This window comes from Balaenoptera physalus, assembly GCF_965194825.1.
Source record: "Balaenoptera physalus genome assembly, chromosome: 4".
NCBI classification, from domain to species: Eukaryota; Metazoa; Chordata; class Mammalia; order Artiodactyla; family Balaenopteridae; genus Balaenoptera; species Balaenoptera physalus.
In genome coordinates, this window is record NC_138891.1 from 117,103,694 (window position 1) to 117,115,590 (window position 11,897).

The 11,897-nt window shown below is 35.9% G+C and overlaps 1 protein-coding gene across 1 annotated transcript; it reads right to left on the reverse strand.

Moving 5' to 3' along the window:
- Nucleotides 1–11,897, reverse strand: HSPA13 (heat shock protein family A (Hsp70) member 13). Its single transcript, XM_082460485.1, has 5 exons — nt 10,552–11,897; nt 8,644–8,984; nt 6,011–6,224; nt 4,110–4,277; nt 1–3,160 (listed from the first exon to the last, which is right to left on the reverse strand). Exons 1-5 carry the CDS (start codon nt 10,574–10,576, stop codon nt 2,493–2,495), a joined length of 1,416 nt encoding a protein of 471 aa, XP_082316611.1. The 5' UTR covers nt 10,577–11,897; the 3' UTR covers nt 1–2,492.

Consider the following 11,897-nt stretch of genomic DNA (forward strand, 5'->3'; position numbering starts at 1 on the left):
TTTAAAAAACAAACTGCAAAGTGATGTTTATTTACATTAAAATGTGAAATACCTGTATACACACAAATCTAAGAGGCACAATCTGTTATGCATAATAACTATGATCTTTAGAACATGTTATACACAATAGTATCTGCTGATATGTAAGTGGTTCCAGTGAAAACACAGTAAATACCAAAACATTCCTGACACAAAATAAATTATTCATTCACATATTCTAATCATACAAGACAGTTAATATTTTAAAAGTTATGTACTTCAAAAAACACTAGCAAGATGTACAACCAAAATGTATTGTTTGTTTTATGAAAAATGTCTTCAGATTATTATGCATAAATGATCCCTTTCAGAATGCATTTTTACCTTTTAAATAAACTACATCGATTTCAAAACTATTTATATATAGCCCCCTAATATGACTGAAGACAGACATTAATTTTTTTTAAAGGTATAACTATACTAGAGAATAGTTATGCTTTTCTAATATGCTAATGTCCCCCAATTCCAACACTGCCTATTTTTCAGAAACAATCAAATTATTTAAATTCCAATTTTAGAGTATGAGATTAGCTGCCCTGTTTTGCAAATTGTTTCCTCTAAGAACTGTTAACAGATTGTCCTGAACTATCTCATATACTGGAGAAATTCAAGCTTTTTAAAAAAAATCTTAAAATGCTTTAGGTTAAAGCTGGTTACTATCTATGGAGATTTTGATAAATTGAACACTTTTCTCTTAAAGACCTTTGCAAAAAGATATTTTTCAATTTTAAAATCTAGTAAAGATTTTTATAAAGTCCAAAAGAACACTTGAATATTTTCATAACGCAGTGAAGGATTCCTCTTTGGCATTTCTCCATTTAGTTCTAAAATAAAACATGTCAACATTTTATATTTTTCTATTTACCTACTACAGACATTTTCTGTACACAAAAGTATTTGATTGAAATTGTTTTAACAGCAATTTCATTGCTAAGAAACTTTTTTTTTTTTAAGATCTGCAAAAAACACTCAGATTTTTACTATGAGAAGCAGAAATGTTTTGATGTTGCTGAAATGAGTTTGCTTATTTCTCTTTTTCAGTGATTGGAAATTCAACATCCTTTCAAATTCAACAATGGATAAAGCAGACATATTTTATATTAGCAAAACTGCTGACCAGAGTTTAATTTTTGAGTATTGATAAGAAGTAGCTTCTATTAAGGAAAAAGAAAATCTTCAAATAATAGGGGCATCACATAAATAAAACTACTGTATTTTCTTTCTTGGTTCCTGCATCTTCTCTAAAAGGAAACAAACCAAAACTACTACAAATACGGATTTGTGGACATTTTTTTCACATCATCTTCCACATTAGATTTCCACATTATTTCCAGTATTCACAAATTTTTTGCTCTCATCACACACTAACCTTAAGGCTAAAAACAGTCCAAGTCTGATTATTTTTAAATGATGGTAGGAAACAATAACAAGGTTTTTACAAATGAGTACAATTTTCCTCATTTAAAACTAAATACGGGGAAAAAATCTTGGTAAAACTGAATCAAATGCAAGCTAAATTCTCCAGGGCTTACTGAAAATAAACAATGAAACAAAAACAAAAACATAAAATAAATAAATACTGTACCTAATTACTGCTGTTTATCAATGTCTACAAAGGTCTTAAATAACAAAAAAAATGTATAGTAATGACGGCTTTATTGTGACATTAACACATTTTTAAAATGTAATTAATAATTCTCTATTGTTTTCAAACCATGCAGAATCATGGAAATCCAAGCAGAGAATGACACATAGCAGATGAAGAACTAAAATATAAATTGGTAATGAAACATTTGAATAAATCTGTAGCTATTTTAGAAAGAAAATAAATTGCTCCAATAAATATATTTTGAAAATCCGGAGAATGCAGGTTATAGGAATAGGACACAAAATGGGATACTGAATTTGTGAAAGTAATTTTGTTATATATGGCAGTTATTGAATATTATATATGCAGCTTATATTAATAATACTGCTATCTCCCAGCCACTGTAAGTACCTGACACCAACACTGTCCTTCAAGTATAGTTCAAATTTAAGAGTTACATGTGATAACCAAGTAAATAAATTACCAGCTCCTGCTAATATAATTTAGTAAGAACTGGGAATCCTATAATTGGCACTAGGCAATGTTTATAGAATATAGTTTTAAGTGCACATGGATATCTACTTCCAGAATCCAGAAAATACAGTCACCTATGCTCCTGTAAGAGCTTTACCTCAATTCTTTCACTTTAGAAGTACTTGTTGGAATGGGATCTCTCCAAAATCAAGGATCAATCTGGTCACATTCAATTCTAAAACAAAATGTTCTGTAAAATTTCATATATATAAATGTTACCTTTTAGGTAAATGTGTGAGACATTTTAGAGACTTTATTTAGTGGACAGAGGTGGTCTGATAAACAGGAAGAGATCATCAGACAAGATCTCAAATGACCATCCCTCCATAATTCAGTTGAAGTTGGTCTTTTGTAAATGCTTATTGGGAATTTCTAACGCACTGACCTGGAGAGGCCAAGAGCCTCCATCAATCCCTGCTTGGATAGCCACTCCTGTCACCACTGCCAAGTCAGGGTCTACAGACGTGTTGGGATCCTTTCCAAAGAACTCTTGAATGACTTGGCGGATTCGAGGAATACGAGTTGAGCCCCCAACCAAAACCACCTCATCAATCTCAGTTTTTTCCAGGTGGCCTTCTTTTAACACTTGCTGAATGGGTACTAGTATTTTCTGGAAAAGATCTTCATTAAGGGTGTCAAAGAGCTTCCGTGATATTTCTGTTTCAAATAAAACCTGACTTTCTCCATTCTTCTTTTCAGGAAGGCTAGCTCCAAACATGCTGTTCACATGGGGGCTGTCTGCCGGGGAAAGTTCGTCCTTTGGCGGTTCAGTGTCACTACTCTGAGGTTCCTTCCCGTCCTTTTCCTCCACCGTTAGTAATACTGACATCTGGGCAGTCTGATGAAGAGTCAGGTTTAATTTGACCATTTCTACAGCTTGTCTTAATCTGTGGATTTCCTCTTTCCTAGAGGGTAGGAAGCCATATGTTTGATAGATCTGTTTATATAAGTACTGAAGCAATCTTTGATTGAAGTCTTGTCCTCCAAGTTTATTGTTTCCTAAGTTAAAAATTACAAAGTTTATATTTATGAATATACGTTTATGTGTATACATATATACGTGTGTCTGTGTAGTATGTATGTATAAATGATATTCTGGGAATAATAAATCCTTATTTAATGTATTAAGATTTTATTCATACAAAGACTGATTAAAAATAACTGGATTAAAATGATTTTAATTCAAATGTGTACTATTAAAATACAGTGCACATCCGGGTTTAAATGATGTAATAGGAGATATCTCAGTGATATCAAATACTTTTGCAGAAATTAAGAAATTGAGAACACAGACCGGCTTTTAAGTAGCAATTTAAAAACACTAAATGTCATTATTCTCAACAGAAGGAAGTCCTCCTTTTAATTAAGAAGTACCAGTAAGCATTTTCTCTTTTTTAAAAAATCCTTTTGTTTAAATGATTAAGAGCTGAAAAGTAGAAAAAATAATTTAATTAGGAAAAGAGTAATGCAATATAAATGCCCACCACTGAACTTGGTTCTAAATGGGTCCAGTTAGGCCACCTGTAACTTAAGCTCCACAGGCTTAATTCCTTAAACTAAATTAACCTTAAAAAAAAATTTAGAATGCAAAATACTATTATTAGATTTCCTAAAGATATCTATTTTGTGAAACAGATTATTAAGTGAAATAAAATGATCATCCTTCATTTTAAAATAATTTCTTTCCTTCTGTTCCCTTTACCATGGAGGTGAAAACTACTGGCTCAGCTACAAATGGCAGTATATTTATTTGACTTACAGGATGTCCAGTCATTTTTTGAGACTTAACTTTTTGCTATAAATATAATAAGTGGTGGCATAAGATTACATGTACAGAAGATTACCAAAATGAACGCAAAGAATACGGAAAAATTTAAAAATGAACACTTTACACATTAGATATGTTAACGTGCCTTAATCTCTTTAACGCTCCCTCTATTTTTCTTACCAGACATCGCTCGGGTTAAAAACATTCCTCCTTGTTTATTCAGCAATGACACATCTAAAGTTCCTCCGCCCAAATCTATCACCAAGACGTGAAAGACATCAGCTTTGTGGAGACCATAGGCCATAGCTGCTGCTGTGGGTTCGTTTATTACTCTTAAGATCTTCAGTCCTATAAAATTGGTTGGAGGGAAGAACAATCATGAGAGGACACTATTAAGAAATTTCTTCTCACTTAATCTTACAACACATAAGTATCTTCTCTGAAGTGAACTCCACTGAGTACACAGTCACAAACCCAATAAAAATAATGAAATGGGAAGGATAAATATAGGTTCTTCCAAATGGGTGTCATTAAAATTATTCTAAAAGAAGATTATAATATAAAGAAATAAAGGCCCAGATTCAGCAGAATACATCATTCTATTCTTTATTAATACTTAATTTTAAAAAATCTCTCAGCCTCTTCTAATTTTCCTATTTTACTTGGGAATGTATGAGCAAATAAACTTTAGTCATTATGCACTGTAACAAATTGCTATAGAAATGAGGTAAGCTTAGTGTGCTCTTCTTTGAAAAATGAATTTTTGATAAAAAGAACACATGAATAAACAGAGAAGAAATGATAATAAAATGAAAAATCCAGTAGCTACAATAGCTACAATGACACTTCAAAAAAGTACTTAAAATGCAAGACCCTTGCAAATCTGAAATACATAGCAAAATCTGACTTCAAGGTAAAGTTAAACAGTAAATGTGCAAGCAAAAGATCAGAGTTCCTTGAGCAAAACTCCTGCTTTAAACTAACTGCCACACATAATGAACGGCCGTGAAAGTAGTATGGCTTTATGTATCACAAGCCATAAAAACTAGTCACACTCTGAAGAATTTATTCAAAGACCTTAATACCCTTCCCCTTAGCTCTCTGACTTCATCACTAACTCTGCTCTGGCCACATTGGCCAACTTCCTATCTTCTTATGTACCAGCAAATTCTCATTTTATGGCTGCTACACTGGCACTCTCTCTCCTGCAACACAGTTCCTCCATATATCTGCTTGGCTCACTACGTTGCTTCCTTCAAATCTACTTAAACGTCACTTTCTCAATGAGGTCTACCTGACCGCTCTCTTTAAAACCTGCAAATCCCCCTATTCTCTGATCACCCACCTGTCCCCTTATCCTGTCTTTTTTTCTACAGCACGTTACTTTCTGACATACATTGTATCAAGGCTCTCAACCAGAGGTCATTTCGTTCCTCTGGGGACATTCGGCATTGTCTGGAGACATAAAATTATCACTACTTGGTGGGGAGAGTGCCACTACCTTCTAGTGTGTACAGGCTAGGGGTGCTGCAAAATACCCTATAATACACAGGACAGTTCCCCACAGCAAAGAATAATCCAGCCCCAAATGTTAATAATGCTAAGTAAGAAATGCCATAATATACTTATCTTCAATGCTGATTTTCTGTTCCCTCCAACAGAATATAAGCTCCATGAGAAAATGGATTTATCTGTTTTGTTTACCTAGGCACTTAATATTTGCTGAATGGTGTTGAATGAATTTTCTCCCACCTCAGATTTTTAAAAAACATTATATTATATTCATCTTAACATTAAAAGAATTTTAGAAGAAAAAATTCCTCACTGCTAACATGTGTCCATGTTCTTTCTCAGCCTTTCTCACATGCCTAACTGATAGGCTGCTGTCATAACATACACATTTTACATTGTACCATGGAGCTTTCTAAATTGTTTGTAAACCTATATAAATCCATCTGATTTATCTACCATATAGTTTGTCTAGGTGCCTAGTTAGGTGGTTTGCAAAATGATACACATTACTACAGATTTTCAGCCTAACAAAATTTTGAGCAAAATGTAACTCAGGCAAGTGATATTACCTGCAAGGTTAGCAGCTTGAATTGTTGAATTTCTCTGTTTTAGATCAAATTCTGCTGGTACAGAAATAACAGCATTGGCAACTGGCATTCCAAGATATTCCTCTGCCATTTCCTTTAATTTCAACAAGAGTCTAGAGCCAACATATTCTGGGGAAACGGTGATGGTCTCATTACTTGTCACAGAAAACTCAACCATTCCATTTTTGTTTAAAACCTGTGAATAAGATTTGCAAAGATAAAAAAATATATATATAAAACTGTGTGTGTATATACCTACATATACGTACATACACATACGCTAACACACATACATATGGAATGTATTCAATCAAAACTTACCTTTAAAGGGTCATAAAATTCATTTGTTATCTAGCAAGTGCATTTACTAAGATTAGAGGTTATTAAAAGTCATACTTTAAAAGCTATAAAATGAATCCACTCCATAGCTCTCAATAAGAGCAGAAAAATAAAATTCATCACTAAGCATATAATTGAAACATAGAAGATTCTCAATATATATCTGTTAAATGAAAGAAAAGATGAATGATGAAGTAGAAGGAATAACAGTGGCTAAGTCATGTTTGTGACCCAAGATCTTCTTTTTTAAAAAATTAACTTATTTCCAAAAGTAATAGATAATTGAAAGAATGTCCTGGTACATATTAACAAGAATAATTTTAGTGCTTTGTTATGTTCTTATCTAAGAATCAAGTATCACTCACATTCTTGTTTCCATGAAAACATGTATTAGCATCTTTTTCCTGCTAATGTAGTTGTACATTTGTACATTTAAAAAATCAGACTAATTCTAAAACATACTAGTTTCACCAATAGTTTGTATTAACATCAACAGTAAAAGGGAATTAGTCTGTTCTAAGAAATTATAAGAAGTTTACCCCAATCATTCAAGACTACATAATTAGTTTTCAATTAAGAAAATCTGACCTTCCAAAAAATATTTTACCTGTCTGGGGAAAACAAAAACAAGCTATGGACACTTAAAATAAGGTCCTTAAAATAAGACCCAAATGTACCAGTACCTTCAGAGTGATCATGAAACAGAAACAACAAAAAAATCAGATCACTTAGAAACTTAAAACAAACCAAAAAAACCTTTAAAATAACTCTTGGATCAATAAGTAATGTACCCAAAGCTGTAACTTAGAGGAAACTGTATAGCTTTATATGATTTTATCATTACATAAGAAAAATTACAAATTAGTAAAGGGTCTTAAGAAAGAAGCTAAAAAAGAACAAAGATGTAAACCTAAGAAATGCCTGGAGAGATTCTTTTTTTGCTCCTTTGAAAATGAATAAAAATTTGAGAATTTTTATGATGGGTTAATCAATAAGCAGCACTGATACCACTATCTATTTTTAAATCTATTTATTTAGAACCTCACTTCATAATTAACCAAAAGGGGGGGGGAAACCCTACATGGAATAAACATTTAAATGTTTAAAAGAAAAAAAAAACCCCAGCAAAACCTAAACCTACAAATACTTATATAAAAGCATTAGAAAAAAAATACAAGTGGATAGGATGGGAAAGGCCACCGTAAGCATGGTTAAGAGTCCAAAAACATTTTAAAAAAATTATTAAGAGATGATTTTACCACATAAAAATTTAAGTCTTGACAGTTCAAAAATAAAATTATACGTCAGTTTTTTTAAAAAAAGGAAAAAATACTGAAAACACATCACAAAGGTATTTTATAGTCATCAAGGGAAAGACAAACACCCCAAAAGAAAACAGGACAAAGGGTAAGAAGTGGATCACTAAAGAAAATTAAAATGCCAATAAACACGTTTTTAAAAGTCTGACCTCAACAGAAATCACAGGAATGCAAATTAATGCAAGATACCATTTTTTATTTATCTATTGGCAAAGATTGAAAAACAATAACTAGTGAAGATATAGGCATTCTAAAAAATAGATAAAGGCACGTAAACTTTTCGATGCACAATTTGGCAATACAAATCAAAAGCCTTAAAAACATGCAATCATTTGGCCTATCAATTCCAGTTCTTGAATTCAAATTTAGGAAATTATCAGAGAAGTGTAAAAACATACATGTACAAGGATATTCACTGAAGCTCCAATAATAGTGGAAAACCAGGGAAAAAATAAAACTTACACTGAGACTGGACAATTAATTGGCAGAACAGTCGTTTCACACAACCATGAAAGATAATGAATGATGTGAGCCCACTGACTAATTGTCCATGATATACTGATGAGTTTCAAACAAGTCATTACACAGCATGCCTGTGATCTCTTTTTATGTATATAAATATGTATACACACAAACACAGGAAGAGTATCTATTTATCCATCCACCCATCTATAGGTACATGGGGCTTCATTAGCCTCCGGCTACAATGAAAGAGCTATGCAGACATTCTGAGGATAGCAGAGTGAGGAGATGGTAATATCCTAAGTCCTCAGTAATATTGCGGAACCACTGAATTAGCTAACCCTGGAGCTGCTGTGGGATTGTTTGTTATATGAGATAATATAACTTCCAGGCAAACTGAGTCTGTTGAAATAGAATGTTTTGTAACTTGAAGCCAAAGCATTAATTGAAACAGTATGCTGAACTAGAGTTAAAATAGATTTTGGCTTCACTTACCTTAAATGGGTATCTGCCAATTTCAGCTTCTAGCTCTTCTGGGGTAAAAATCTTGCCTATGAATCTTTTAGCGTCATATATTGTGTTCTGAGGATTTGAGTCCGCCAGCTCTAAGCTTTCATACCCCACATAAACATCGTTGTCAGTAAAGGACACCATGCTGGGTAGGCTGACGTGCCCATTTTCATCTGGAATGACCTTTACTTTTCCTGTTCCAGGAAAAAACACCCCAACTGAACAGTAGGTAGTGCCAAGGTCAATTCCAATCACCTTAGGAGTAGGCAGTGGTAAATACTGTTGCGCGAAATAGCCAGCCAACAGGAGAGTCAGAACAGCTGATCCTGAAATACAGGCAAATTACAAGTTGCGTCTTATCAAACTAGTACAATGCGCGAAATTACAACAGTAAAATCCCTTTACTATCACGCTTCCGTGCTAGACTAAAAATAGTCTCCAAATATTTTCTTTTACAGTACTCACGATAACATTTCTCAAACATCAAGTTTTTCATAATGCAAACTGACTATAATACAATTAAAATGAAGTAACAACAAAAACAAACAAACAAAAAACCCCCTGTATGTTTGTGTGCTTCACTTATGGGTGAGTAAAGGGATAAAAAATAAAAACATTTCGATAATAATTGTGCTAATGCTGACAGGAGAAGTCATTCATCTGGAGCAAAAGCTAGAATATAATCCAATTCTTGATCAAATGATATTTAGATTTTATAGTTTTATAATTAGCTTTAGATGTCATTATTAAAAAGAAACTAGCATTAAAATTTCCACAGCAAAAGCTCTGTTATTGTAAGGGTAAAACTCTTTATCCCCTCTCTCTTTTTTCCTTTCAAAAGGATGAAATGGATAAACTGGATTAAAATAATTTTGGAAATTGCTTAGATATTTTTAAACGATCCCTTCATAACAGAACATAGTTAACTTTTTCTGTATTAAATACGAATTAAGGACATCTTGCAGAGGTGATATTTCGGAGAAGAATTAAAAGTGTGTAACCCTGATGATAACATAAATGGAAGCTCTTTGAAGTCAGGTTTTAGTCACGCTGTGTCCCCTGCACCAATGGTTCCTAGCCAGTAGAAAACTGTTCAATAAATACCAATTGCTGAAAAAGCCAAATACGAACAAACGCCACGCAAACTGTAAACATAAATGATGGAGAAAGAAGTCAATTCGAATTTACAGCTAATCTGTTATTTGGTTTCAGGAGGCTGTGCTATACACCTGTGTCCATCCATGTTACATACAACTCAAAACACCAATTCGTAGGAGTCGGCTTTACTAATTATTAGGTCATCCTCATCAACACATAATGAAATGACATCCGGTGCCAATCCCAGCTTCCTCTTGCTCCTACGTACACATTTTCAGAAGCATTTCATCACCTTCTCCTCCGAAGAGGGTAATTCCTACCCGGATTGGTGGAAAGAACACTGGACTGTACATCAAAGAGGTATCTGGCTCTCTCAAAATCCAGCGTCCCCTGAGTCTACAGCTCGGGATGCTGCTGCTGTTCCTCCCCCTTCCTCCACAAAGGGGTCTAGGGGTCTAGGAGATGCACATTCTGGCGGCCTCTCAAAGGCCCCAATTCAACCAACGATTCAAAAATCGACGTTGCGTAGGAAAAGAACACTTCCCGAGGCCCAACGTCCCTGGGAGGTATGCAGAGGTCGCCGCCGGCCTTACCCGGGCCTACTGCGGCCCGGGCCTTCCTAGAGGCGACCCCCAACCCGGCGTCGCGAACAGCCCCAAACCGCCTCTAGTCACCTTTCTGGCGCCCTACCCGCTGCGCCAGCGGGATCCAGCAGATGCAACGACCCCAACACCCCGGCCTCCCTCAACCGCTCCGGTGCCCGCAACAGCGCAAAGGACCCTCCTGGTCACTGACCTAAGATCGTCATCTCTCCGGCCATCACAGTCCAGCCGAAGAAGCTTAGGATGACTGTACCAGACGTGAGGCACCGCCCCCACGCCGCCCGGCAGCCCCGCGCTCCTCTGGGAAATGTAGTCCTGTTGCTCTGACGCGGCCCGAGAAGCTACATCTCGGACCAGAAAAAGGACTTCATTTACCGTGAGGCCGAGGGCATGAGGGCCCCCATTCAACCGCTGCCAGGGGCGCCCGAGCCGCCTCCCACGCAACGGACTACAGAGCCAATTAGGCTGGGGCGGAGGAGCGCTAGCAAGAGGAACTGGAGTTTCTAAGCAAACCTGAAGCACCTGGAGCGAACTTGAGGTAAAAACAGTCTTTTTAGCACCGCCCCGCCGCTTTGCTTTCTGGGAAGTGTAGTTCCGGCCTGTCCCCATTCACCTGAGGGGCAGTGAGCACCATTAGGTTATTGCGTTTTGGGGTGATGTGCCTAACCAGGCCCAGGTTCCAGTGTTTGTTATTTCGTTCTTTCTACCTTTCAAAGCGTGCTCGTTTGCCGGGGATCTAGATTCCAGATTGGGGGGGGCGGTCCCAAACATTCCGCCCCGCGCCCCTCGCCGCAGCATCCCTAGAAGAGCCCCTGCCACAGTGCGGGCGTAGAGGGAGGCAGGGGCTGGCGACCCCGGAACTTGGATACGATCCTCACTCCTGTGCTTTCGTTTTGGAAAAAATGAATTCGAGGAATCTTCAGTCAATGCGATTTATCCAAAGGAGCAGGGACACATTTTCCTCTATTGCTAACACTGAAGAGGGCCATTGAAACGAAAAACGTAAACGAAATACCTTAACTTTCTCTTGAATTAAGTTATAAGTGGCAGGAATTGTTTTCATGCACAAATCCCTTAACATGCAATGGCCATTTAGGACACTTGTGAACTGTTTTTCTGGTTTTAGTCTTAAATAGACCCGAGTTTTCTCGCTTCTTGGTCCCTAGTGGACTTCATGGCTCCTTCTGAAAGTGTTTCGTCCGTTACTGCTGTTAAAGTTCATTAGAACAATGATCCCAGAGACTTGAAATCTATTTCCTTGCCTTAGATATAAGTCAAACAATTCCTGTTGACAACAGGTCAACCTGCTAGGAGAATAACCTGCCAGTGGCTTTCTAGCCGGTATAAAAATGTGTATGAAAATGTTGATGGTTATTGAAGCTGTTATGGTTAATGCGGATTCTTTATAATGTGCTCTCCACTTTCGTGTATATTTTAAATGTTTCATAATGTAAAGAATAGAAAGCGTGTGTGCCTATAGTGAGGAGTGTTCACTACCATTTCCTTATGAAGAATGCATAATTCAAACACTCAGTTCCT